The 23,716-nt window shown below is 39.7% G+C and overlaps 1 protein-coding gene across 6 annotated transcripts in view; it reads right to left on the bottom strand.

Moving 5' to 3' along the window:
* Window positions 1–20,561, bottom strand: part of MAP2 (microtubule associated protein 2) — a gene marked incomplete at its 5' end in the record, with an annotated part of 96,972 nt that extends 76,411 nt beyond the window's left edge. For all 6 annotated transcript variants that reach the window (XM_083350687.1, XM_083350689.1, XM_083350690.1 and 3 more), the window contains one exon: window positions 20,300–20,561. In XM_083350687.1, coding sequence (XP_083206813.1) covers window positions 20,300–20,561 — 262 coding nt within the window. The remainder of the gene's footprint in view (window positions 1–20,299) is intronic.
* Between the last annotated feature and the right edge of the window lie 3,155 nt (window positions 20,562–23,716).

Below are 23,716 nucleotides of genomic sequence, written 5' to 3'. Positions count from 1 at the left end.
CATGAATTCCATATTTGTATAGGGACAACAGTATGCTAGATATGTATACTGTAGATATAAGTTTGCAATCTTAGGTAGTCCAAGGTAAAAACTACAAATAGTTACTATCCCAGTGTCATGTGACCATCTTCTGACAAGCAAAGTCAATGAGGAAGCCAAATTCGATTAACAACTGTGTTACTAACTTAACAACTGCAGTGGTTCACTTAACAATTGTGGCAAGAAAGTCTGTAAAATGGAGAACTCATTTAACAACTATCTTGTTTAGCAGTGTAAATTTTGGGCTCAACTGTGGTCAAAAGTCAAGGACTACCTGTAGACAGACAGACAGACAGAAAAGCACACAATTATCGATCTAGATCTAGATCTGTAAAATATACCCAACTCCACCCCATAGTCACCAAGCAGGAGTCAATGACTCAAGCTCCTCTTTATCTTTTTATAAGACAATCTCAAATCCTTGATTTCTCCCCCCCCCCATGATCTCACCACGGTAGTGGCTGTTAATTTGCACATCCTATTTTTAAAGGTTGATTGTTATGTGAAGATGAACTGACTACAGAACAACAGGTAACGGAAAGCTGCATGGCTGTACCTGCAGTGTTTGGATTCCAGTTCACATATAGATTGTCAATATGTGCCAGCTAATGGAGAACTCTATGTTTGATACTGTTTCCATCAGAATGGAATGATTCATAAATAAATGTATACTAGTGGTACTGCTAAATCAGGTTATCAGGATTCCTTTTTTTCCTGTCATCTCTATCCTACTTAAAGCATTCCCTATCAGAATAATAATCCAAAGCAAATGAGGTTCATGTAAAAGACGTTATTCGTTTAAGGACATAACTCTCTTCTGAAGTCAGTACAAACTCTTCATTATATCTTATTCCCACTTGTACACCGTGTTTATTTTACAAAGAGAAAAGATTGGTATTATTGAGAAAATGCAGCTGATGTGAAATAATTTCAAATTTAGAATAGAATAGAATAGAATAGAATAGAATAGAATAGAATAGAATAGAATAGAATAGAATAGAATAGAATAGAATAGAATAGAATAGAATAGAATAGAAGCTAGAAAGGACCTTGGAGGTCTTCTAGTCCAGCCCCCTGCTCAAGCAGGAGACCCTATATCATATCTGACAAGTGACTGTCTAGCCTCTTCTTTAAAATCTCCAGTGGTAAAGCGCCCATGATTTCTGGGGGCAAGCTAGGGAATTGGAGGTCTTATAGTCCAGCCCCCTGCTCAAGCAGGAGAACCTATACCATATCTGACAAGTGACTATCTGCAGTGATAGAGCGCCCACAATTTCAGGGAGCAAGCTATTCCACTGGTTAATTGACCTCACTGTCAGGATGTTTCTCCTTAATTCCAGGTTGCTTCTCTCTTTGATCAGTTTCCAACCATTGTTTCTTGTCCTGCCCTCTGGTGCTTTGGTGAATAATGTGCCCCCCTCTTCTTTGTGGCAGCCCCTCAAATAATGGAATACTGCTATCATGTCACCCCTATGTCTTCTTTTCTTTAGACTATGGCAACAAGGTAAATAGAAATAGCACTTAGACTTATATACCACTTCACAGTGCTTTACAGCCCTCTCCAAACAGTGTACAGAATCAGCATGATGCCCCCAAGAATCTGGGTCCTTGTTTTACTGACTCCGGAAGGATGGAGGGCTGAGTCAACCTTGAGCTGGTCCAGATGGAACTCCTGGCTGTGGGCAGAGTCAACCTGCAATACTGCATTCTAACCACTGTGCTACCACCATGGCTTCTGAGATGCTGAGATGATAACTGACACAGGCCAAAGAGACACAAATTATTAATTCACAGGGATGGTAGAGATGCATGCTATTGCTTCCATTATTTCTGAAAAGGCCTGCAGGAAGTCTTCAAGGAAATCAAAGGAATGGAGAGAAATAATCTAATTGGGAATATCACCTGCCTCAGCCACCTCCTATATTTTTCCCCAGAACTCTTAATGTGACCCCTCAGAGTCTTTTATTTACATCTTTGTTACTGAATGGAATGTTTCCTGGTATTAATCTTCTGAGAAACCACAGAGTGCCAGCAGTGTCAACAATCACCAGTGATCCTGTCAAAATGATGATCTATGTGATTATGCCACCAAGTATAATCACACTTACTTTTTTATACCGTATCTGATGCAAATCACAAGTTCATGGTGTGATCTCATAACGCACTTACTGTCATTTTCTTTTGTGGCAAAGCTTTACTCAGTCTAGCATCTTCCAGATCTGTTGGGACATTAAATCTCCAATTGCCTCATCTTTGAATTCTGAAGTTTCAGTCTCAGTGCAGCTAGAGTGTACTAGTTAGGATCAAGCTCTTCTATTTGATGAAAAGATTCCTTCCAAAGTGACTGATTCACAGAATATAAAAGTTCCTGATACATAATTAAATCTCTTGACAGAGCTGAGAATACTTTTTTTTAATCATAAGGGGTTTTTTTCAGGTCTTCCATTTCTCATAAGTTTGAAATATTCAGTATATTCACAGTAAATGCTCCCTTTTTCATCTTAAAAAAGCTAAAAGAATTAAAGTTTAACTTGAGAAGAAGGGAGAAGGTAAGCAATCCAGAATGTTTTATTTTAGTTATGCACAGCAATAGGATGGGCTCCAGCATGAGTCTGAAAGCCTGGAAGAATAAACTTCTGGTCCTGGTTACCAACTCAGACTGGATGCTATACACAGTAAGTCATGGAAATCATGATACTGACAAGAAATCCTCTTTGTTTCTTAGCTTAATCCATCCATCCACTGTTTTTCAACCTTATGCCATTACTACTGAAAATGATGCCTTGCATCTTTTGTCTAGCAGATTGGGCCACCTCTGACTAGTCGAAGAGACAGTGCAGTTGGCCACGGGTCTGCTCCTGAATTCTAAATAAGCTCCCTTTCTGCCTACTTTCTCTCAGATGAGCTTAAACTGAAATTTCAGACAGCACACTGAAAAGTTGGCATGGCAACGCCAAAGAGAAAAGCTGCATTCAGATGAGGAATGGCAGCAGCTTGCCTATGTAGATGGTTGTTTTCAGTGTTTCAGTTCTAACTCAGAACGTATTATATTTCTATGATTCTAGAATGGGTACATATTAACCTTGCATTTATAACTAATCAGACAAATGGGGCAATAAGTGTATAGATATCCAAAAATATTTTTAATTCCTGATGGCTTTCAAGAAATAAATTTTTGACAAATGTAGATGCCTTTATTAAGAACTGAATTTATAAAGCCAATAACAAAATGGCAGAGGACTATAATATCTTACCAACATCTTCTGGAAATATGAATTTCCTAAAAAGTATATGGCTGCCAATAAAGAACAAGGAACATTGAATGAAACAAGAAAAACATTAATGAAGTCTCTTGAGTCAATTTTATTCAAAATAGAATTATTGAAGAAATGAATGTATTGCCTGTAAACAAAAATATGAAGAAAAGCTGTAGTGATTTCTTCTAGCTAGCTGTTTAAACTTTGTTTTGCTGTAAACTAAAAAGAATCCTTTATTTCTCAAATGATAAATGGAAAGTAAATTCCCTCTTAACAAGATTAGAAAATTATTTCTAAAATATTTTAGAAATCCATTTCCTATAATAATTTAATATATCTGTTTATGAATTATTCTGCAATCACATTTAGAAGTCATGGCTTCTTTTAAGTTGGATTTCTTAATTAAGTAAAGGGGTCTGATTTAATTTTAATTTTAATTTAATTTAATTTATTGAATTTATATACCGCCCTTTCCCGAAGGACTCAGGGCGGTTTACAGGGTATAATTTTTAAAACATTAATACAAAAATTAAGACCAATTTAAAAAAGATTAAACTAAGTCCCTGCAACATGTAAAACCCCAGTTAAAACCCAATTAAAATTCAGCCTGACCCGGAAAGCTCGAAGAGCCAGGTCTTCAGGTCTCAGCGGAATGATCGAAGGTCGGGGGCAGTCCTAAGCTCCACAGGCAGCTGGTTCCAGAGGGCAGGCACCCCCACAGAGAAGGCCCTCCCCCTGGGTGTCATCCGCCGGCATTCTTTAACCGGCGGCACCCTGAGAAGACCCTCCCTGTGGGAGCGCACAGGACGAAGGGAACTTGATGCCGGCAGCAGGTGTTCCCTCAAATATCCTGGACCCAAGCCATATAGGGCTTTATAGGTCATCACCAGCACCTTGAATCTCACCCGGAGGGCAACTGGAAGCCAATGCAGCTCGCGGAGCAGAGGTGTTACATGGGAGTAACGGGAAACTCCCATCACAACTCGCGCGGCTGCATTTTGCACCAGTTGAAGCCTCCGAGTGGTCCTCAAGGGCAGCCCCATGTAGAGAGCGTTGCAGTAGTCTAAACGGGAGGTCACGAGCGCATGAGTGACTGTGCGTAGGGCATCTCGGTCCAGATAGGGTCGCAACTGGCGCACCAGGCGAACCTGGGCAAAAGCCCCCCTGGTCACGGCTACATTTATACATGAAGCTATAAACATCTTCATTAAATTGGGTTTCACACCTCTACCTTAGTCTAGTTCCAACTCCTAGATGAACAAGGAAAAAAATTAAAAGATTAAAAAAGTTTTATAATACACATCTATAGATTAGACTAGCGCCTCCAGCCCTGAATTGATCAAAATCACTCATTTCTGACCCTTTAGAGGAGTTAGAAAGAGGAAGCAACTTCACATATTATCAGAATAGTTTAGTTATTACTGGTGTTATTTGGACCTTTCACTGTGCATATTACAGACAGTCCACACTTAATGATTGTAATTGGGAACAATTTCCATTGCTAAGCAACACAGTCATAAAGGAGATTTCACATTAACTATGCTGCTTAGTGATGTCACTTGCAGCACTTTGCTGTTGTTAAAATGAATTTCACAATATTGTTAAGTGCAACATCATGTGGTCATCATTTGTGATTTTTTGTCAGTTTCCCCATTGATTGTGATGGCAGTAGAGGATTCAAATCACAATCATACGACAACAGGACATTGTGATGTCGTAACTGGAAGCCAGTCACTAAACGCCTTGATCATGATCATGTGATTGTGCAGAAGCTATGACAGCTACATTTACAAGGTCTGATTGTTAAGTACCAGTTTTCAGCACTGTCATAGTAAGTTTGAACGGTAGACGAACAAGTGGTTGTTGTGAAGACCACATATACCACTTATTAAAAGTAACAAAAAAATAAAAATTATTAATTATCATAGAGAAGCCTTCAAAAATAACTTAAAGAAAAGATTACAATTTGCATTACTGATTTTTATATTTCTAATTAGCATTCTTCTGACTATACTCATGGTCCACATTTATAAATATCAAATAACAACATGTCTCTCAAATTTTAAATAACTTTAGAGAGCTGTTTAATCCATTGATTTTAATATCCTAAATGAATCCCAAATTATATAGGCATCATTAAAGAGCCAATTTTGAGCCCTCTTTGATAAGTGACTGTTTAAACAATAAAATTTTATGGTTCATGACACAGAAATGCTTAAGAAAATAAAAACCTGGCCAGACAAACCAAGAGCTAGATACTCAGGTGCAATGGTGTGAGTGTCAAAGCTGCTAACATCGGATGTTTTTGCATTGACAATAGATGGAAATGTAACCATCTTTCTTCCTTTCACTTTTAGAGTTAGATGATGCTGGGAGGGGGGATGTGAATGAGAGTCCAACTAGACATAACAACACTAAACATAGCGTGAGAATCAAGGTTGTTGAGCCCAGAGCTGATAAAGAATTGGCAGGCTGGAGAGATGGAGATGAAGTGGATAAGTGGGTGAGGATAAAGGAGGGAGATGAGTGGAAGGCTGCTGTTAACTGTCCCATGGGGAGCTATCAATTTAAAGTCATGCCGTTTGGTCTACAGGGGACCCAGCTGTCTTCATGCAGCTGATTAATCAGGTTCTACATGACCATTTATACAAAGCAGTTCTGGTGTATCTTGATGACATCCTGATATACAGCGCAAATATGACTGACCACGTAAAACTAGTGAGAGAAGTGTTAAAGAAACTGTTGAATGCCAAACTTTATGTCAAATTATCAAAGTGTGAGTTTCACCAGACCCGATTAGATTATCTTGGCTACAGAATTTCCAGCAAGGGCATTGAAATGGACCCAACTAAAGTAAAAGCCATAATTGAATGGCAGCCTCCAAAGACTTGCAAACAGCTCCAGAGCTTCCTAGGATTCGTCAACATCTACCATCAATTTATCCCCTCCTTTGCTGAAATTGCTCTACCCCTTACAGAATTACTAAAAACAGGCAAAGGGGGAGGAAAGCCACAACCGGGCCAACCACTAGCATGCACTATGAACTATCAGACCACTTTTGAGAACTTAAAAAGACTATTTGCTGTTGAACCAATCTTAAAGCATCCCTGCCCAGGGAAGCCCTTTGTAATTCAAGCTGATGCCAGCAACATGGCTATTGGAGCTGTACTACTATAAAAGAAGCTGAGTGAGACCCTACAACCCTGTGCCTACACCTCGAAAAAAATTCACTGAGTGCGAGAGGAGGTGGGCTGTGTGGGAAAAGGAGGCTTTTGCGATCTGCTGGGCTCTATTAAACTGGAGACACTATCTAGAAGGGAGCAAAGTACCTTTCAAGGTATGGACTGCTCACAAAAATCTAGAAGCACTGAAAACTCCCCACAAATTGTACCCAAAACAAGTGTGATGGGCATGGTACTTTAACCATTTTAACTTCACTCTAAAGTACATACCAGGAGGAAAAAACCTCTTAGCTGATGCTCTATCCAGACTGCTCCAGTACAAAAACTAGCATGAAGAGGTTAATGAGGCAATTATCTCCAATCCACAAACAGCTTCTCAACTCATGCCATGCAGAGTCCCTCCTTCAAGAGCCCCTAACCCTGATGACTCCGGGGCAAAGAAAATAAAATGAGAGCTCCTCACCAACCAATGGTTCAAGGACAATCAAACATCCCTAACATGCAGGGATGATTTGGCTTACAAGGGGGGAAAGCTATACTTACCAGAGACCATCCGCCTTAACGCTCTCCAACATGGCCATGACATAAAACAGGCTGGGCACTTTGGATATTTAAAAACACTACATCTCATCCGCCAGCAATTCTGGTGACTGGGATTGAAATGGGACATGGAAAAATATGTCCGGAGTTGTGCTGTATGTGCCACCATGAAAAGAATTCCAGGGAAACCCCCTGGGTTATTGCAACTAGTGGCAGACCCTTCCCAACCATGGGAAAAAAATGCTATGGATTTTATAGTAGATCTACCTGAAAGTAGAGGAAACACAGTCATCTGGACTGTGATAGATCTGTTCTCAAAGCAGGCTCACTTCATTGCCTGCAAAGGGCTCCCGTCCACCCAACAACTGACCAAAATGTTCTTGAAACACATCTACCGGCTGCACTTAAATGAATTATTTCGGACAGGGAAGTACAGCTAGGTTTTGGAGAAGTTTACTTAAATTAATTGGGTCATCTCAAGGTCTATCATCTGCTTTTCATCCATCTACTAATGGGGCTGCTGAATCCGGTGGAGCAATATCTCAGATGCTACGTTAGCTACCAACAAACAAACTGGACTGACCTCCCTTTCACAGAGGTGGCTTATAATAACGCTGTTCACAGAGGCACCGGCTTCACGCCTTTTAAAGTGGCCACAGGAAAAGAGTTCAGCCCCATACCTGAATAGCCCCAGGCGCCCTCCCCAGACAATTGATCAATCACTGAGGGGGTGGGAAGAGATTAGGAAAACCATAAAAACTGCTTTTAAAAAGGCTTCCGAGACATATAAAAAGCAGGCAGATAAAAAAGAACATTCAAAGAACATTCCAAGTTGGGGAAAAGGTTTATCTGTCGACTAAATATTTATGGCTCAAATTACCTGGTAAAAAGGTAGGAGCGAAGTTCTTTCCCCATTGTAAAGATCATTAACTCGGTCACCTTGGAATTAAAACTCCCTAAGCTCTTAGGAAAAGTTCACTCTGCTTTCCACTGCAGCTTGTTGAAACCTTATCGGGGTTCCACTTTAAGACCTCCCCCTAAGAAGGCAACCAGACCCCTCATGGTGGCAGGGCAGATTCACTATGAATAAAATGTATTCTTGATTCTAGAATTTTTAAAGGGAAATTGCAGTACTTAGTACAATGGAAGGGATATTTGTTGTCTGAAGCCACCTGGGTAAAGTCTAGCAATATGAAAGCTGACAGAATCATTAATAGGTTCTATAAGAAACACCCTAATAAACCAAGAGGCAATCCCTAAATTTTACTTTTGTTTACATTACAGGACTTGTCCTTTTTGTAAGGGGGAGCGGATGTCAATGCTGCTAACCTCAGATGTTTTTGCATTGACAATAGATGGAAATGTAGCCATCTTTCTTCCTTTCACTTTTAGAGTTAGATGATGCTGGGAGGGGGGATGTGAATGACAGTCCAACTAGACCAGGGGTCAGCAACCTGAAACAGTGAAAGAGCCACTCGGAACCAGTTCCCTCACAAAAGGAAAAACTGGGAGCCGCAAAAAATGGGTGCGCATGTGTGTACATGCGCGAGATATGCACCTACCCTGCATATTTGAATTGATTGGTTGAACTTTTTTAGTCCCACTTTTTTTTGGACTGCACATGGCAGAGGACTGGGAGCTGCAGGAGACGGCTGAAAGAGCCGCATGCGGCTCCAGAGCCGTGGGTTGCAGACCTGTGAACTAGACGTAACACTAAACTTAGCGTGGGAATCAAGGTTGTTGAGCCCAGAGCTGATAAAGAATTGGCAGGCTGGAGAGTTGGAGATGAAGCCTGCGCTTCAAGCTAATTGGGTAATGTGATTTATGACTGTTAATTGGAGGAGGGAATTGTGCTTTGATACTATGTCTAGGGGAGGGGGATTCAGTTTTTGGCTTTGATTATGCAGTGCCAATGTTATGTTACTCAAATAAAAGATCTTTTAAGGTAAAAAAAAGCCTCAAAGTTCTTTTGAAGAGTTTCATCTGTCAGAACCATGACAGTGAGACCAGGAAGGGGAATGTGTAGCAGCCAATCTCAAACTTTCCAGAGGATGCCATCTCTAACATTGCAGGTCTGAAGAGAGATTCTACATGAACTCAACCAAACATTAGGAATACATACATACATACATACATACATACATACATACATACAACAACAACTTTATTTATTGATTAGCCTTTGGGCCATATCAAAGTGCAAAGTTCCAGCAACAAACCGTCACCAAAACTTGATAAAAGCAATCCAAAATGGAATTTGATAAAATACAATTTAAAATGGAATTAAATAAGATACAATTTAAGATGAAATAGTAATAAAATACAAATTTAAGATATAGATAAAATATAACATTATATTTCGGAGTCGCCCTTACAATCTACCCCAATCAGTCCCACATATGCAGATCTTAACCGGATCATTTTGTTTAAATACTGTGCTACGTTAAATGTTATTTTCAAGTTCTGACTGGACATAAGATAAGTTATTTTGATATGGGGATCCCAATGGGTCATTCGTTTGGTATATAGACCAAGATACCTGTCTCTCACCCTCTTATACAGACAACAGTCAAATAGGATGTGAGCCAGGTCCTCTACCTCTGCCGCTCCGCAAATGCAGAGACACTACATACATACATACATACATACATACATACATACATACATACATACATACATTTATTTAGCATATGGCATATCATATATGGATTAGCAATATATATTAACATTTCACCTAGATTAATAAAACTAATAAAATATTATGATGCAACTAATGGGGGCTGCCTGCTAAAGGAGGCTTGGTTATCCAAACAATATTCTGTCAATCGGCACATCGAATTATTGCCAGCCCATCAGATGCTGCATCAGCATGAGTCAACAGGCAAGAAGACAGAAAGGATGAACCAACAACCACCACCTCCCTGCATGAACGAGAAAATAGAGGATGACAAGTTCTCATCAATTAACGTGTCTTCACAGCGAATGATGATGACAAGGCAGACCGGACCCAAAGACATGGGGGGAGGGCACCTGACCGGTGTAAATGGCGAGGCTGGCACCGGGGTGAGTGGCAGACTGTGACAGCAACAGCAAGTGTGAAAGGGTTAAACGAAGAGCGAGAGGATTGCTCGTGGCAGGATGAACGCTCCCAATGGGAGGGGCGAGTGGAGAGAGGCAGAGCGCCTGAAAGCAAACAGATGCACTTGACGGAGACAGGACCGATGCAATTGATTGCAGGAGGGTGGAAGTAGAATAGACCTCCTACATGCTCATTAGCCAAACTACTGGCCTCACAGAGACTATAAAAATGTGCTTCCCAATCCAAGCTTATAATCTGACTTTTTAAAATTGTTGCGTCTTTTCCCAGGATCATATGGGAAAATAAATAAATAAATAAATATGGCAGTAGTAAGAGACAGACAAATGGTCCTAGAAAAAGTAATTTATGACCATTATGACCATTCGTTTAGCAACCATTTGAAATTACAACAGCACTGACTTAAAACTGATCCTCATCCTTGCAACTGTCGCAGTCCAGTTCCTGCAGTTATATGATTGCAATTTGGAGGCTTGTGCTTAAAATATTTAAATAAAGAAATATTTCACTTCCAAAATATCATAAACATTACAGTATTTAACTTAGCTATAAATAAGCATGGACTTTGCATGCTTTCATTCTCAGACACTGACTGCTGTGCAACTAATGATGAACTGCTATTACCAAGTAAGTAAAAAATGGTTGTATTATGGATCCAGTTATGTATTATATTTTTTCATTATACTCTATATAGTTACTTTTTGCTTGCATAAAGAGCCTTAATCCATATAATAAGAGTGAGATACAGTTAAGAATTAATCCATGAATTAATGATCATCCCAGTTCTCTACATTGTAATTGAGGACTAGGCACTGTAATGTGGTCCGGACATTATCAAATATTTACTACTAAACATGTTCACTTTCAGAAAAAGTAAACCAATCATTGTACCAAGTCTTATATTCAGACGTCGTATTGGGTATTAAATATGTGTAAGTTTCCTGCAAATGTTAATAAGTGTTTTCTGACTCCTTTTGAATGGTGGTTACAAGTATGGATAAACTAAAACATTATTAATCTAACATATAGTTTTACAATACACTTAAAATATCAAGCGTGATCAGTGGCGTAGCGTGGGTTGTCAGCACCCGGGGCAAGGCAAGTAATTTGCGCCCCCTAACCTGTGGATTTTAGCACTCGAGTCTCTTCCACTAGCTCAGGAATTCTGGGAGTTGAAGTCCATGAGTCATAAAAGAGCCAAGGTTGCCTACCCCTGAGTTAGGTTCAAGGCAAAAAAGGGTCTCTGGAGAAGAGGGAAAATGCTAGTTTAAAACTGAAACAAGGCAACTTTAAGGTGCCTCAGCTGTGATTTATGATGAGACAAAGAGAGGACATGGCATTGAAAATGGTTAATGGGGCATGTTTGTTCCACTCTTAGTGGATGTCAGGATAAACCCCACGAGAGAATGACCTTACAACAGATGTGAATAGGCTTGGACTACGTTTGTAGATTGAGTGCATACATCACATGGAGCGATGATGGGCTTCATCAAGATTTATGATCCCACAGTTGGCTAGTTTTCTCCATCTTGTCCTAAACCCTGGATACCAACCACGGTTTATGGCTTAGCATGTGGCGTGGGGTTGACCCAACATGTTAGGCGACAAACAATGACTTCCAACTTATAATGCCTCAGCTTCCCAAGGTTATTCCAAAGCCGGAAAAGCCAGCCAACCCACCCTGCAGCTTTGCCTGCTTAGGCTGAACCCCAGGAATTCATACTTGCTGCGGCGCCCGACCTATTTTCTGCCCAGACGCTGCTTATCCAAGCCAAGCCGCCTCCTTCTCTTTGGCACCTCACCCCAAAGATTCGCCGGCCTGGCTGGAAACTCTCGCTGCTGGCGACGTGTGTCGGGGGGGCGGTCCCGATCGCCAATGCACGGTTGGATCGGCAACCTGCCGACGCAGCTTTCATTCCAGAGCAGGGACCCCCGGAGAGACGCTGCAGCGATCCTCCCCCTGTGGGAAATCCACCCTCTTTCAAGCCCCGCCGCGCCCCCCCACCTTTGGCAACCCCGGGAGCGCCTTGGGAGAGCCTCCGCAGCGGAGCCCCGGGCTTGCAGGAGGGCCGCGCTCTGTGCACGCTCAGGAGCCGCCTTCTCCTTTGCGGGGGGGGAGGAGGGAGAGAAGGCTTCCGTCCAGCGCCGGAGCGAAGGCGGAGCGGCCCGAAGGAGGAGTCACGCTGTGTGGTTGTGTGCTTGTGTGTGTGTGTGTGTGTGTGTGTGTGTGGCGCACCGTGGGGTGTCAGGCCCTTCCCGGCTGGGGCTCTGGTGCCTCCGCACTGCCGGATCCCGGCGCCGTCGAGCGCGCCCCCCCAGAAGTTGCGCCCGGTGCGGCCGGCCCCCCCTGCACCCCCCACGCTACGCCACTGAGCGTGATTGTTATATATACAATATATTTGCCACAAAGTGAAGAAGTAAATGCAATCTGCAACTGACAGTGGTACTGCTTTTACTCTTTATATGGATAGGAAAAAGACACTAACAGTGGGAAGCATAACATATCTTCATTTTATTCCCCAATAATTCAGTTTTGACAGACTTACTGAACAGAAATAAAATTAGGAGTCATGGGTGTATTTTATTGTACTATTAGTTAGTCTTAGCTAAATGCAAGTTACTTTTGCCTAAATAAGTTATTTCCTATTTATTGTTTTGTAAAATATCAACTGTAAAAGCATGGATCTTTAATATAAAATGTTCTCAATTAATCATCAAATACAAGCCTTTATTTTCTTAAACTAGAAATGCCAATTAAACCTAATCATATGGCGAATATTGCAGTGCTGCAGTAAAAATAGAATAAAGTATTGCCAAACACTAGATGTCTATGCATCTTCACAGATACAAAAAGTTAGAATGGATTTGTAAATGGGTATTTATTTACTTATTTATTTATTTATTTGTAAGTAAGTAAGTAAATTAAAGCCACATTTCTGAATTCATCCAGCATTAAGCATTTTTTATATATCACTAACAATTGGTGCAAACAGCTTCACATTCTCAAATATCACAGTAGTGGAATATGAGATGAATGTTCCTAGAATGGACCAAACCTTTCAATTTCACTGTGGGAAAATTTCTCTTACTGTCTAACTGTCAAATAAAAAATTGCATTATTAGTAGCCACTGCATCTGGTATAAATATGTCAGAATCCAGCCCATGCTGTAGAACCTATTTATAGCTACATGTAGTCATTTCATTTGGCCAAAGAACATTTTCTTGCTGTCCTTGAATGTTGTTTTTATGAAGTACAAACTGTCTATTCAAGAATGTATAGAGAATAGTGAGAGGAATCTGAAAAGTACATAAAAATATATTTGGTTTAATTGCTACACTCCTCAAAACCCCAACAAAAACCTGATAAAGCATATCTAGCAAGAGAATTAAAGACCCTGTCCAGAAGATGGTGCTACTTAACTACTCCTCACTGTACACTCATGCTCCATTCTTCCATGAAGTAGAAGAATAATGCTGGGATTAATGCCATTAGACGTGGGCTACAAAATCCAGGCAACCATTAGATGACTTCAAAGAGATGCAGAAAACTCTTAAACTTTTATTGCCACCAATCATCATCATCTGTCATCAGCAATGTTATAACCTGGGTCTGGCAGTTCTGAGCTCCTGTTGAGAAGCCTCTTATTTACTGAAGATTTTTAGGGAATCAGTCCTAAAATGTTGTTATCATTCATAGAATATTATTTATATATATAAATGACAAATAGGCCACTTTTCCTCAAATCAGGGTGGTATTTAAAGAATAACCATCTTAAAACATAATAAAGGTCAGTGTCTTAAAAAAAATCAAGCCAAATTTACTAGATATTGGATGAAATACTAATGTCTTAAAAACTCTTCAAAATAAGTGCAGAGTAACTTTGAGTAGATGTTTTCTCTATAAAATTACTATTTTATAGAGAAAAACAGTTAAAAACAGCTGAACTTAAATGGAGTATGGACTGAAAGTGCAAGATGTAAAATATTTTATGTCTAATTGATCCCCAAAACATTATGATACTCAATTCAGTCTTGGTGTCAGAATCCATTTATATTTCATTTCTAACTCTCTTTCTGTGCAAACCCAAATCTTATCCCCCCTTGGATTCTGCCATTCCCAAGGAGGAAAGGGAATAAACATGGAAGTTTATTGTCTCCATTTCCTCTCCTTAGATGTAACTTTTTGTTTATCTAGCCTGCCTGTTGCCCCTCACAATAAGATCGATGAGAGTCATTCTCTCTCTCTGATCTTACGAGCAACTAAGAAAGGGGGTGGGGGAATTCTGGTTTGTTTCTTCAGATGGAATGTGAAGGGGAGGGAGTAATTGTGCTGTGAATGGACTGATGGTTCTCCCTTTCCCACGAGGGGCTTGACTAATCAGGAACTGACCAAATGAACTGAGGGGTGGGGTTTTGCTTGGGGTCACTTTAAAAGTATTGATCTGTGAGGAGATTTTTCAGATCCTGTCTATTATACCTTCTATCATCTATGTCTTAGTAAAAGTTCCTGCTTGGACAATCTTGTCTCCAAGAGTTTTTCTTTCTTAAGATGTGGATTGGAGTGGGTTCTGACACTTGGAGCTACATATATTCTCAATTCTTGATGCTCATTTTAAGGAAAGTACTAGTATTCTGCAATATTAAACCTGATTAGCTTGTCTATATATTACTTGACAGATACAGCTTTATTTTAAAATAAAATAATGCCCTCTCTTACACACGCATTATCAATGTAATAGGGTAAGTGGGGCATGGTGGCTAGGAGTCAAAGTTGCAAATGGTGGAACTTCAGAATCTTCAATATTTTGCAGAAATTGTCAAGAGAGATGAACTGAAGAAACATAATGAATCTGTGTTGATAGGTTAAGTTGAAATAACCATGCACAATGAAATTGAGATTTCATTATATGGCATCATATATAAAGGAATGTTATTACTTAAACTTTTAAATGCAATGTGCCAATATACTTGAATGGAAATTAAATTAAACATCATCCAATGTATAATTTAAAAATTATTCCATTTCACTGGAAAGAATTTCAATATATTCATAAAGAAGTGTCTATTGCAGGACAACTAAATAACCTCTCCCCAAATCAGGGAAAAATAAATCTGTCATGTCAATCATAAAGCATTTAAACACAAGAACGTTGGTTAAATTGTAAAAGAATATTGGAAGGTGAGAACAGCTCTGGAAAGTGGTGAACGAGTCTCGGAAGGGATCTTCCCTAGTTTTGGGAATGTAAAAGTGAAGGAAGAAAAGAGTGCTTTTAGACTTGCAGAACTGAAGTTAGCTCTTGGAGGAAGTGCAGAGAAGAAGCCAACTATGGTTTACAGGTAGTTCTCAATTTATAACCATTTGTTCAGTGACCATTTGAAGTTACAATTGCATTGAGAAAAGTGGCCTATGACCAGTTTTCTCATTACAACTTTTGCAGCATCCCCATGGTCATAGGACTGAAATTGGGGCACTTGGCAAATGGCACATATTTTATGACAGCTGCACCGTCCTGAGATCAAGTGATCACCATTTGTAATCTTCCCAGCTGGTTTCTGACAATACGAGTCAATGGGAGAAGCCAGATTCTCTTAACAATCACATGATTCACTTGACAACTGCAGTGATTCATTTAACAACTCTGGCAGAAAGGTTGTAAAATGGAGCACAACTCACTTGTTTTGCTTAGCAACAGAAATTTTGGGCTCAATTGTGGTCATAAGTCGAGGACTACCTATACTAGCTTTAGATTTATTATAAGGTGGCATTAAAAGTGCCGCCTCTCCCCTGCCTTACTCTGACTCTCTGAAAAGGGCAGAAAGTAACAAAGGAGGTCCCTTCTGAGGTGCTTTCTCCACCTCCACCCCTCTTTCAGCCTCAGAATTCGTTAACTAGATCAGACTGTTCCCTCGGCCAGGCGTCCCCAACCCCCAGGCACCAGCCCGTTACTGGGCCTTGAGCTGTTCGGAACCATGCCGCCGAAGCGGTGGGCAAGCACACACGTCAATCCTCACTCACACAAGCAGTGGGTGAGTGTGTGCACGTGTGCTCCATTTGCATGGGCGATGGGGACGTGTGCCCACCGCTAATGCAAATGGAACTGTACACATGTTCTCACAGATGAAGCTGTGTGTGTGTGTGCTCATGCAAATGGAGCTGCGTACGCACGTGATCATACGAATGGAGCTGAACACGTGCGTGTGCTTGCCCACTGCTCATGCAGAATCATCCACTCTCCACTCCCCACCAGTCCACAAAGGTGGAAGGATTGGGGAACTCTGGTCTCGGCCATAGTTTTTCCTCCTTTCTCCCAAGTCATTCCCACATACCATTACAATAGCCAACAAACTCAATTTCCCTTGCACTATCAAGGGCTTCTAAAGTGTGGGTTTTAAACAATCTATGTGGAGTCATAGTTGCTGAGGATGTATGTTATTGCTCTGAACTGTTATTGCTATTGAACGTGCACTGTCCTAATCATGCTGTAGAACTCCAAAAGAACTACCTTTTTAAAAAAGTATACTTAATCACATGCTCAAAGTCCTGTTACAAAATGTAATGCCCTGAAGACATACAATGGAATGTATTAAGAAGAAAATACACATTTGCATGGATAGTCTTGGTAAAATGGCAGTTAAGAGGAACTCTAAACTCACCATATGACAGCAATTTCACAATGTCTTTATACACAGATCAATTCAAACATGTACCCATCATTATAAGAATAGTGCAGGCAGAAAATACCTATTATTACAAAACTGCAGCCACTTTAACAGTAATAAAACTACTCAACTACCTCAATCCAAAATACATCATCTACAGTTGTTTTCGTCTCCTGGTTTCAGCTGAAACTTCCTGACAAGTTACACTACGATTTATTCAGAGCTTGCTCTAATACAAAAAACTAAGATTACATTTTATTTCCAATTATAAAGAAAATGCACAATAATGTACAAAAAGTGTTCCCAGCAGTGGACATTTTATTAATTTTCAAATATACACTTAACTATTTCTGTATAAGGACTTCCCCCCAAATCTATTTCACATTATTTTAAACATAATTCTACACTGGTAACTACCCATTTACAAAATATTAATGTAAGAGTCTAGAGCAGGGGTGTCAAACTCAATTTCATTGAGGGCCGCATCAGCATTGCAGTTGCCCTCAGGGGGCTGGGTGGGTGTGGCCGGGGTGGGTGTGGCCTACTGGGTGGGTGTGGCTAGAGTGCGTATGGCCTACTGGGTGGGCGTGGCCAGCTCTACATCGTTGGCATCAAGGGTGCCTATGGGGGCCCGGGCAGGAGTGGGAGAGATCTGAGGGTCTCTGGCAGAAGGAGGGTCTCTGGGCCAGGGCCAAGGCAGTGGGGGCCGTTCCCTCACTGTTTCCAGGATGGCTTCACGGGCCGCATGAAACCACTTCGCGGGCCGGATCCGGCCCCCGGGCCTTGTGTTTGACATGTCTGGTCTAGAGTTTTAAAATTATACAGTTACTCATATTTTTTATGTTTCAAAGATGAATTTACAGTGCTTAGTGCATGCAGTTTAAAAGGTGTATTCTGCTACAGAAAAACATCCCAAAATTATATCTTTTGTTATGGATAACTTGTCTTCAAGGTGAAACTTTTTTAAAAAATTGAACACTAATGTATCTAAATAGATGGTGGAAAATATATATATATATTTGGAAAATATATATATATTTGCAGACAAACTGAACACAGTGTAGTGTTTTGATGCTGTTTTATTACATATATATATATATATATATATATATATATATATATATATATATAGGTATATATATATATATATATGTAATAAGCAAACTGACACCCACTATAAAAACATGGCACCACCACAAACACGAAGCCAAACAAAAGCAGCACAACTCACCAGCTCAGGTAAAGGCTGGCAGCTGAGACCAGCCCATCCACTCAAAACACACCCCCACCCAATCAGAACACACCCACCATTCAAAACACACTCCCACCCAATCAGAACACACTTACTCCCCCACCCAATCAGAGCACACCTCCACCCACAGAACACACCCCCTCTGGCAGTTTAAAAAAGAGGAACAAACAGCCACATGCTTCTCCCAGAAGAAGAAAGCAGAAGCCACCAGCCTGATGATGACGGATGGGATTCCGTCGAAACGTCGCCCCTACACCTTTAGTTCTACGCGGGGAAAAACCCGAATAACCAAAGATCCATATATATATATCCCACTGGTACTTATTAGAAAGACATGAATTTCTCATCACTTATATTTCCCAAGATGTCCTTTTTATCTTCAGAAAATGTTCTTCCTGATAGTTAAAGCATTCCATCCTGCTGGGATGTACTGCATCAAACACTGCTTCTTGTGTTGAAGAATCATAGAGGTTTATATCTTAATACATGAAATACCAGATCAAATATAGTTTAGTTTTTTAAAAAACAATTGACCAAATTTATGTTGGGCTTGGGTTTTTGTTTTTGCTTTTGGATTTGTAATGGCAACTAAGCTTATTGGTTGTCTTTGTGCATCATTAACAACAATAAGGAAGCAAATGGAAAGCAATCAAATTGCTTGAATCTGTGTAATTGCCAAGACACCTAAAGGCAAGAAAATCCTTCTGCTGTAATTACTAACAACATTTGCCATGGAATGAATAATTTCACTGACTTTCTAGGATGGGAATACAGTATTTCAAAGAGAAACCTATTCAGGGAAGCCTGATTGCCTTTACAAGTGCAATTAGGAATGTTCATCAGTAGGATGGGTTGTGGGAATCAAAAATGGTAATAAAAAAACCCATGTACATTTCTGAGTACAATATAACATTTTTTTGTTTCAGAATGGCAAACTTCCTGACTGATTGAACCCAAACCAAACAATTAACCTGAGTTTATTACCGTATTTTCCGGTGTATAAGATGACTTTTTAACCCATGAAAATCATCTCAAAAGTTGGGGGGGTCGTCTTATACGCCCAGTTGTCTTATACGCCGGAAAATACGGTATCTATCTCCTGAGCCTGCATCCCAAACAATATGAGACATACCCCTCCATTAAAACATGTTCACATTTGCTAAAACTAAAGACAGCATGCAGCAGGCAAGGGACTGTCATGACAATATGTTCTCCAGATCTGTTTATTTTCTATTCATAGAGCTGTGTTATGGAAAGCTGGAAGGCACTGAAATGGTATCTGCCTCTGCAGGAGGGCATCTATGCCAGGATCACAGCCTGTTGCATTAATAGACCAAGATTTGCTATACTTTACTGATAAAAGTGGCACTGTTTCATACAGAATGTATGTAAGGCTTCAATCTGGAACTAATAAAAGAAAATCAGACCTTATTGCCATTAACATAAAATAGCTGCTTAAGCTTTAATCAAAGCAAGTGTCAGCCCTGCAAGGTGGACAGACAAAGGAAGGACTACTTTTATTTTAATATCAACAGTACCTGTAGTAGACTCTTGCATGTCTGAATGTGGTTCCCCCCTACCTCACGTTACTTTCCTGTGACCTAGGAGGGCCTGAAACATTTATTCAAATTAATTTATTGACTTGAATTGAACATCTCTTATCCAGCCACTGCTTTGGTAATGGCTCTTTGTTCCGACCCTCAATGTCATTCCCTATACTCCCTACAGCAGGCCATGTATTCATCAATTAAACTTCAGTTAATTCCATTATAAATTATAAATGCAACAAAAATGTGTGTGACATTGCTAGTTGCATTTAGTGTTATGACTATAGTGACACACTAGCATCCCTTTCTTTTCTGCTGTAAAAACAATTTTGCAAGTAGCAGAGAATTCATTTTTTATAAAGTCTGCCATTGGTTTCACTCAGAAAACTAGATTTGGGGGAAGAAGCATAACTTTGTTACACTAAATTAGACATTGACTCTATCCAGCAACTAGACTTCAGCCCAATGTTTCTGCTCTTGCTAGCAAGGCCTTGTTAATATCTTTTTTTTTTGTGCAGTGCATTCTTCCTACTTTCAGAACTGGATCCCAATTCAAATACCCTGCACAGGTGTTTTTTAACAACATAACTATGTTACCTGGGGAAGCCTAAACTCATTCAGGTTAATAGGATACTATTGCCTAGAAAAATATTCTCTGCAATGCTCTCTCCCTTAAAAGCAAGGATTTCAAGAACAAAAGAAGAGTAGTCTTTTGACAATTTACCTGCAGTGTCTTTCTCTCCCGTAGTTAGTTCTCCGTTGATTCCATTCTCTTTGGTTCTGGAATATGAGCTCTGTGGTCCATGCGCACCATATTCTCCAGCTTCATCCTCTTTGTATGGAAACCCATTAGAACTTCTGACCAGTCCTTCCCCTGTGCCACTTTGCTCCTTCATCTCTGCAGAATGTGGATGTGAAGAAGCTTCTGCTATCTGACCTGAGGTCCAGTGCGGTGCCTTAGCTTCATCTTTCCTATCGTCTGCCATACTTCTTGTCCTTTATATTTTTTTTCTTCTAATAAGAAGGGAAAGAGAAAACACTAGTAAACTGAAACATGCTGCACATATTCTTTCCCTCCCAATGATAAAATTGAAATATGGCTGGATATGGAAATGAGTAAGAAAGCACCATCTTTGGGATATGAAGGAAAGAAAAATACATTGAAAGTTTTGTACTTGACTTCAATATATTAACATGCACAGCAATTAGTTTTTCAATAAAAATAATTAATTAATAATCAATCAGCTACATTTATGGAAGGCTAAGTTCATTTTAGCCTCACTGTATAGTGGGCTGCACATGAAGAATAATTGCTCCAATATCACTCATTGATATGACCAATTTGTAAGTGAATGCAAGTCTTCCCAGTCTAAGCCTTCAGCCATCAGCACTCAAATCCATGGCATATCATTAATATTATATTACGGTCGTGTTACTAAATGCCTGTAGATGGTTGAATGACCAAACTCCTGGGCTTGGTTATTATTTCTTCTTCTTTTTTTCCAAACTGTAGCATGGGTTCAACATTATATAGATAATGTAGGACGGAGTTCCAGTCTCTGAACCATTGAGTTCTGTGAACCTAAAACATAGCATGGCCAAAGAATAAAGGAGCGATGCTACTTCCTCCATGTACGCTGGAGTGTTACTTCTCACCAGGTGAGACTCTGATTTCTAAACTCCAAATTCCTCATTGGAAGCAACTCAGAAGGTGTTGCCAGTGCTGAATGGGGAAAGGAAAGAGGGAATCCATGGTCATCAGACTGTTATACACATACAGCCTACAAATAAATAAATAAGAATACTAATTCTAGCTTCAATCCAATATGGCCCTAATCCAATAGCCCAGGTCTTTAGATTTTTGAAGTTGGTTTCATTTACCTCCATTTGTAATACTGCAAGGAAGCAGTTAGAAGTTGTTATAAGTTGAAAGATTCTTCCTGTGTTATCTTGACATACATGTGGAAAAATATAATTTATTATATTTTACAGCTAAGGGACTTTTTGAAAGGCCTAAATGCCCACTACTATTGCTGTTAATCTTAGGAAGACTAAGTTGCACTGATGTAGTTGCACTGAGTCAGCCGCTTAGCATTTAGATGGGATGATTACAGTCTTTGGGGCAATAGAAAGTTGCTGTAGTGGGAATTCAGGAATATTTTGGTTTATTTAGGCCAACGGATCTCAAATGATTTACATTTTTCTGCTTACAAAATGCAATTACTAGAACACAAACATAATGCCTTACATTGAATCATCAAAGGTCCAACTTAACCAGTATTGTTATAAGTTATAAATTTATAAAAAGAATTTGTGATTAAACAAATTCACCTTTACCCATTTTTAGCGTTAGTGGTTCTATATATATAAAACCACCAAGATATAAAATGGGTAAAGGTGAATTTGTTTAATCACAAATTCTTTTTATAAATTTATAACTTATAACAATATATATATATATATATATATATATATATATATATATATATATATATATATATATATATATATATATATATAATAACATATATTACTCGTCCCAGCTTCTGCCAACCTAGCAGTTCGAAAGCACGTAAAAATGCAAGGAGAAAAATAGGGACCACTACGGTGGGAAGGTAACAGCGTTCCGTGTGCCTTTGGCGTCCAGTCATGCCGGCCACATGACCACGGAGACGTCCTTGGACAAGCGCTGGCTCTTCAGCTTTGAAACGGAGATGAGCACCGGCCCCTAGAGTTGGAAACGACTTTACCTTTACATATATATATATATATATATATATATATATATATATATATATATATATATATATATATTGCTTTCCTTTATTCCTAATAAAAGAAAATCCAGTGATGAGTCACATCTGTTCCTGATTTCAAAATGTGACCCTAGACCAGGGGTAGGCAACCTTGGCTTTTTTATGACTCGTGGACTTCAACTCCCAGAATTCCTGAGCCACCATGACTCAGCTTGGAAAACTCTCCCTTTCCCCTCAGCATGGTTGGCTCAGGAATTCTGGGAATTGAAGTCCACAAGTCATAAAAGAGCCAAGGTTGCGTACCCCTGCCCCAGACAGACTGTGTCTGACTTCTCTGGCATTTACTAATGTTTCTGATATGCTATCGTATCTTCAGAAGAAGATGGAGGGCTTTAGTAAGTAAAAATAAATAAGAAAGTAAGAACTTGAGGGAAGTCTCGTTCTGCCCAACATGCTGAAGTCATATGCTATAAAAATAATGGTCTGAATATGCAGATTCCCTTCAGTAGACTTTATCTTAAAGCACAATCTGATGTATTATGCATAGGGGTTTTTTTCCACCATGTAGCAAACTACTGTGAGTGAAACCCTAAGTTCATGACACGAATGTAAGAAGTGCTCAGTAGTTCCAAAAGCTCATTGCCCTGTATTCCAAGCAGCACTAGATGGACAAACTTGCAGGGAAACAGACTTCAAAAATCATTATGTTAAGAATGTCATATTATGGAACAGATATAAACTCAGATTGTGCCTAAAGGTAGTTTTACTGGCCTCAGCACAAAAAGCACTTTATGGAACAGAAACAGCAAGCAAAGAAAAATATTTAGACTTACTAATATCAAGATTTGCTAAACGGAGAAATGAAAGCAAGAGAACAATTGGCTGTAGAGGGATTAATTTTTCAATGGTTTTCTTATGCACAGATAAAAGACTTCCAAGTATAGAATAACATGTAACAGAATTTAAAATGGAATTATATACCAATGATGAACATACTTGCTAAATGTATAAACTTCTGTTAAGATGGAAAATAGAAGAACAAATTTAAAGAGTATACAATAAATGAGTTAAGACATCCCCTGACTCATTAGATCATCCTTTCAGAAATGATTTTTACTTAAACAGAGAAACAAAATGACTGCACCCCTGCTCCCCATCCTGACCTGTCCCCAAGGGGAGCCTGTGTATGGCTGCTGTCTGGGTCAAGTAAGGTCCATACCCTCCTAGACAGGAATTCAGTTGCAGTTGCTTCCTCAGTATTCAGTACTCCTACTATAAAGACTACGTTTATCGCAAGCAAATTAGCAGCCCATTAGGACGTTAATCAAATTTGGCATCCTAGAACTCTCAGGATATTAAAAGATGCATTTTCTACCATGTTTCCA

The sequence above is a fragment of the Vipera ursinii genome (genome assembly GCF_947247035.1).
Source record: "Vipera ursinii genome assembly, chromosome: 1".
NCBI classification, from domain to species: Eukaryota; Metazoa; Chordata; class Lepidosauria; order Squamata; family Viperidae; genus Vipera; species Vipera ursinii.
Note: the sequence above shows the minus strand (reverse complement) of the source record. Positions and strands in the feature narration are given on the sequence as shown.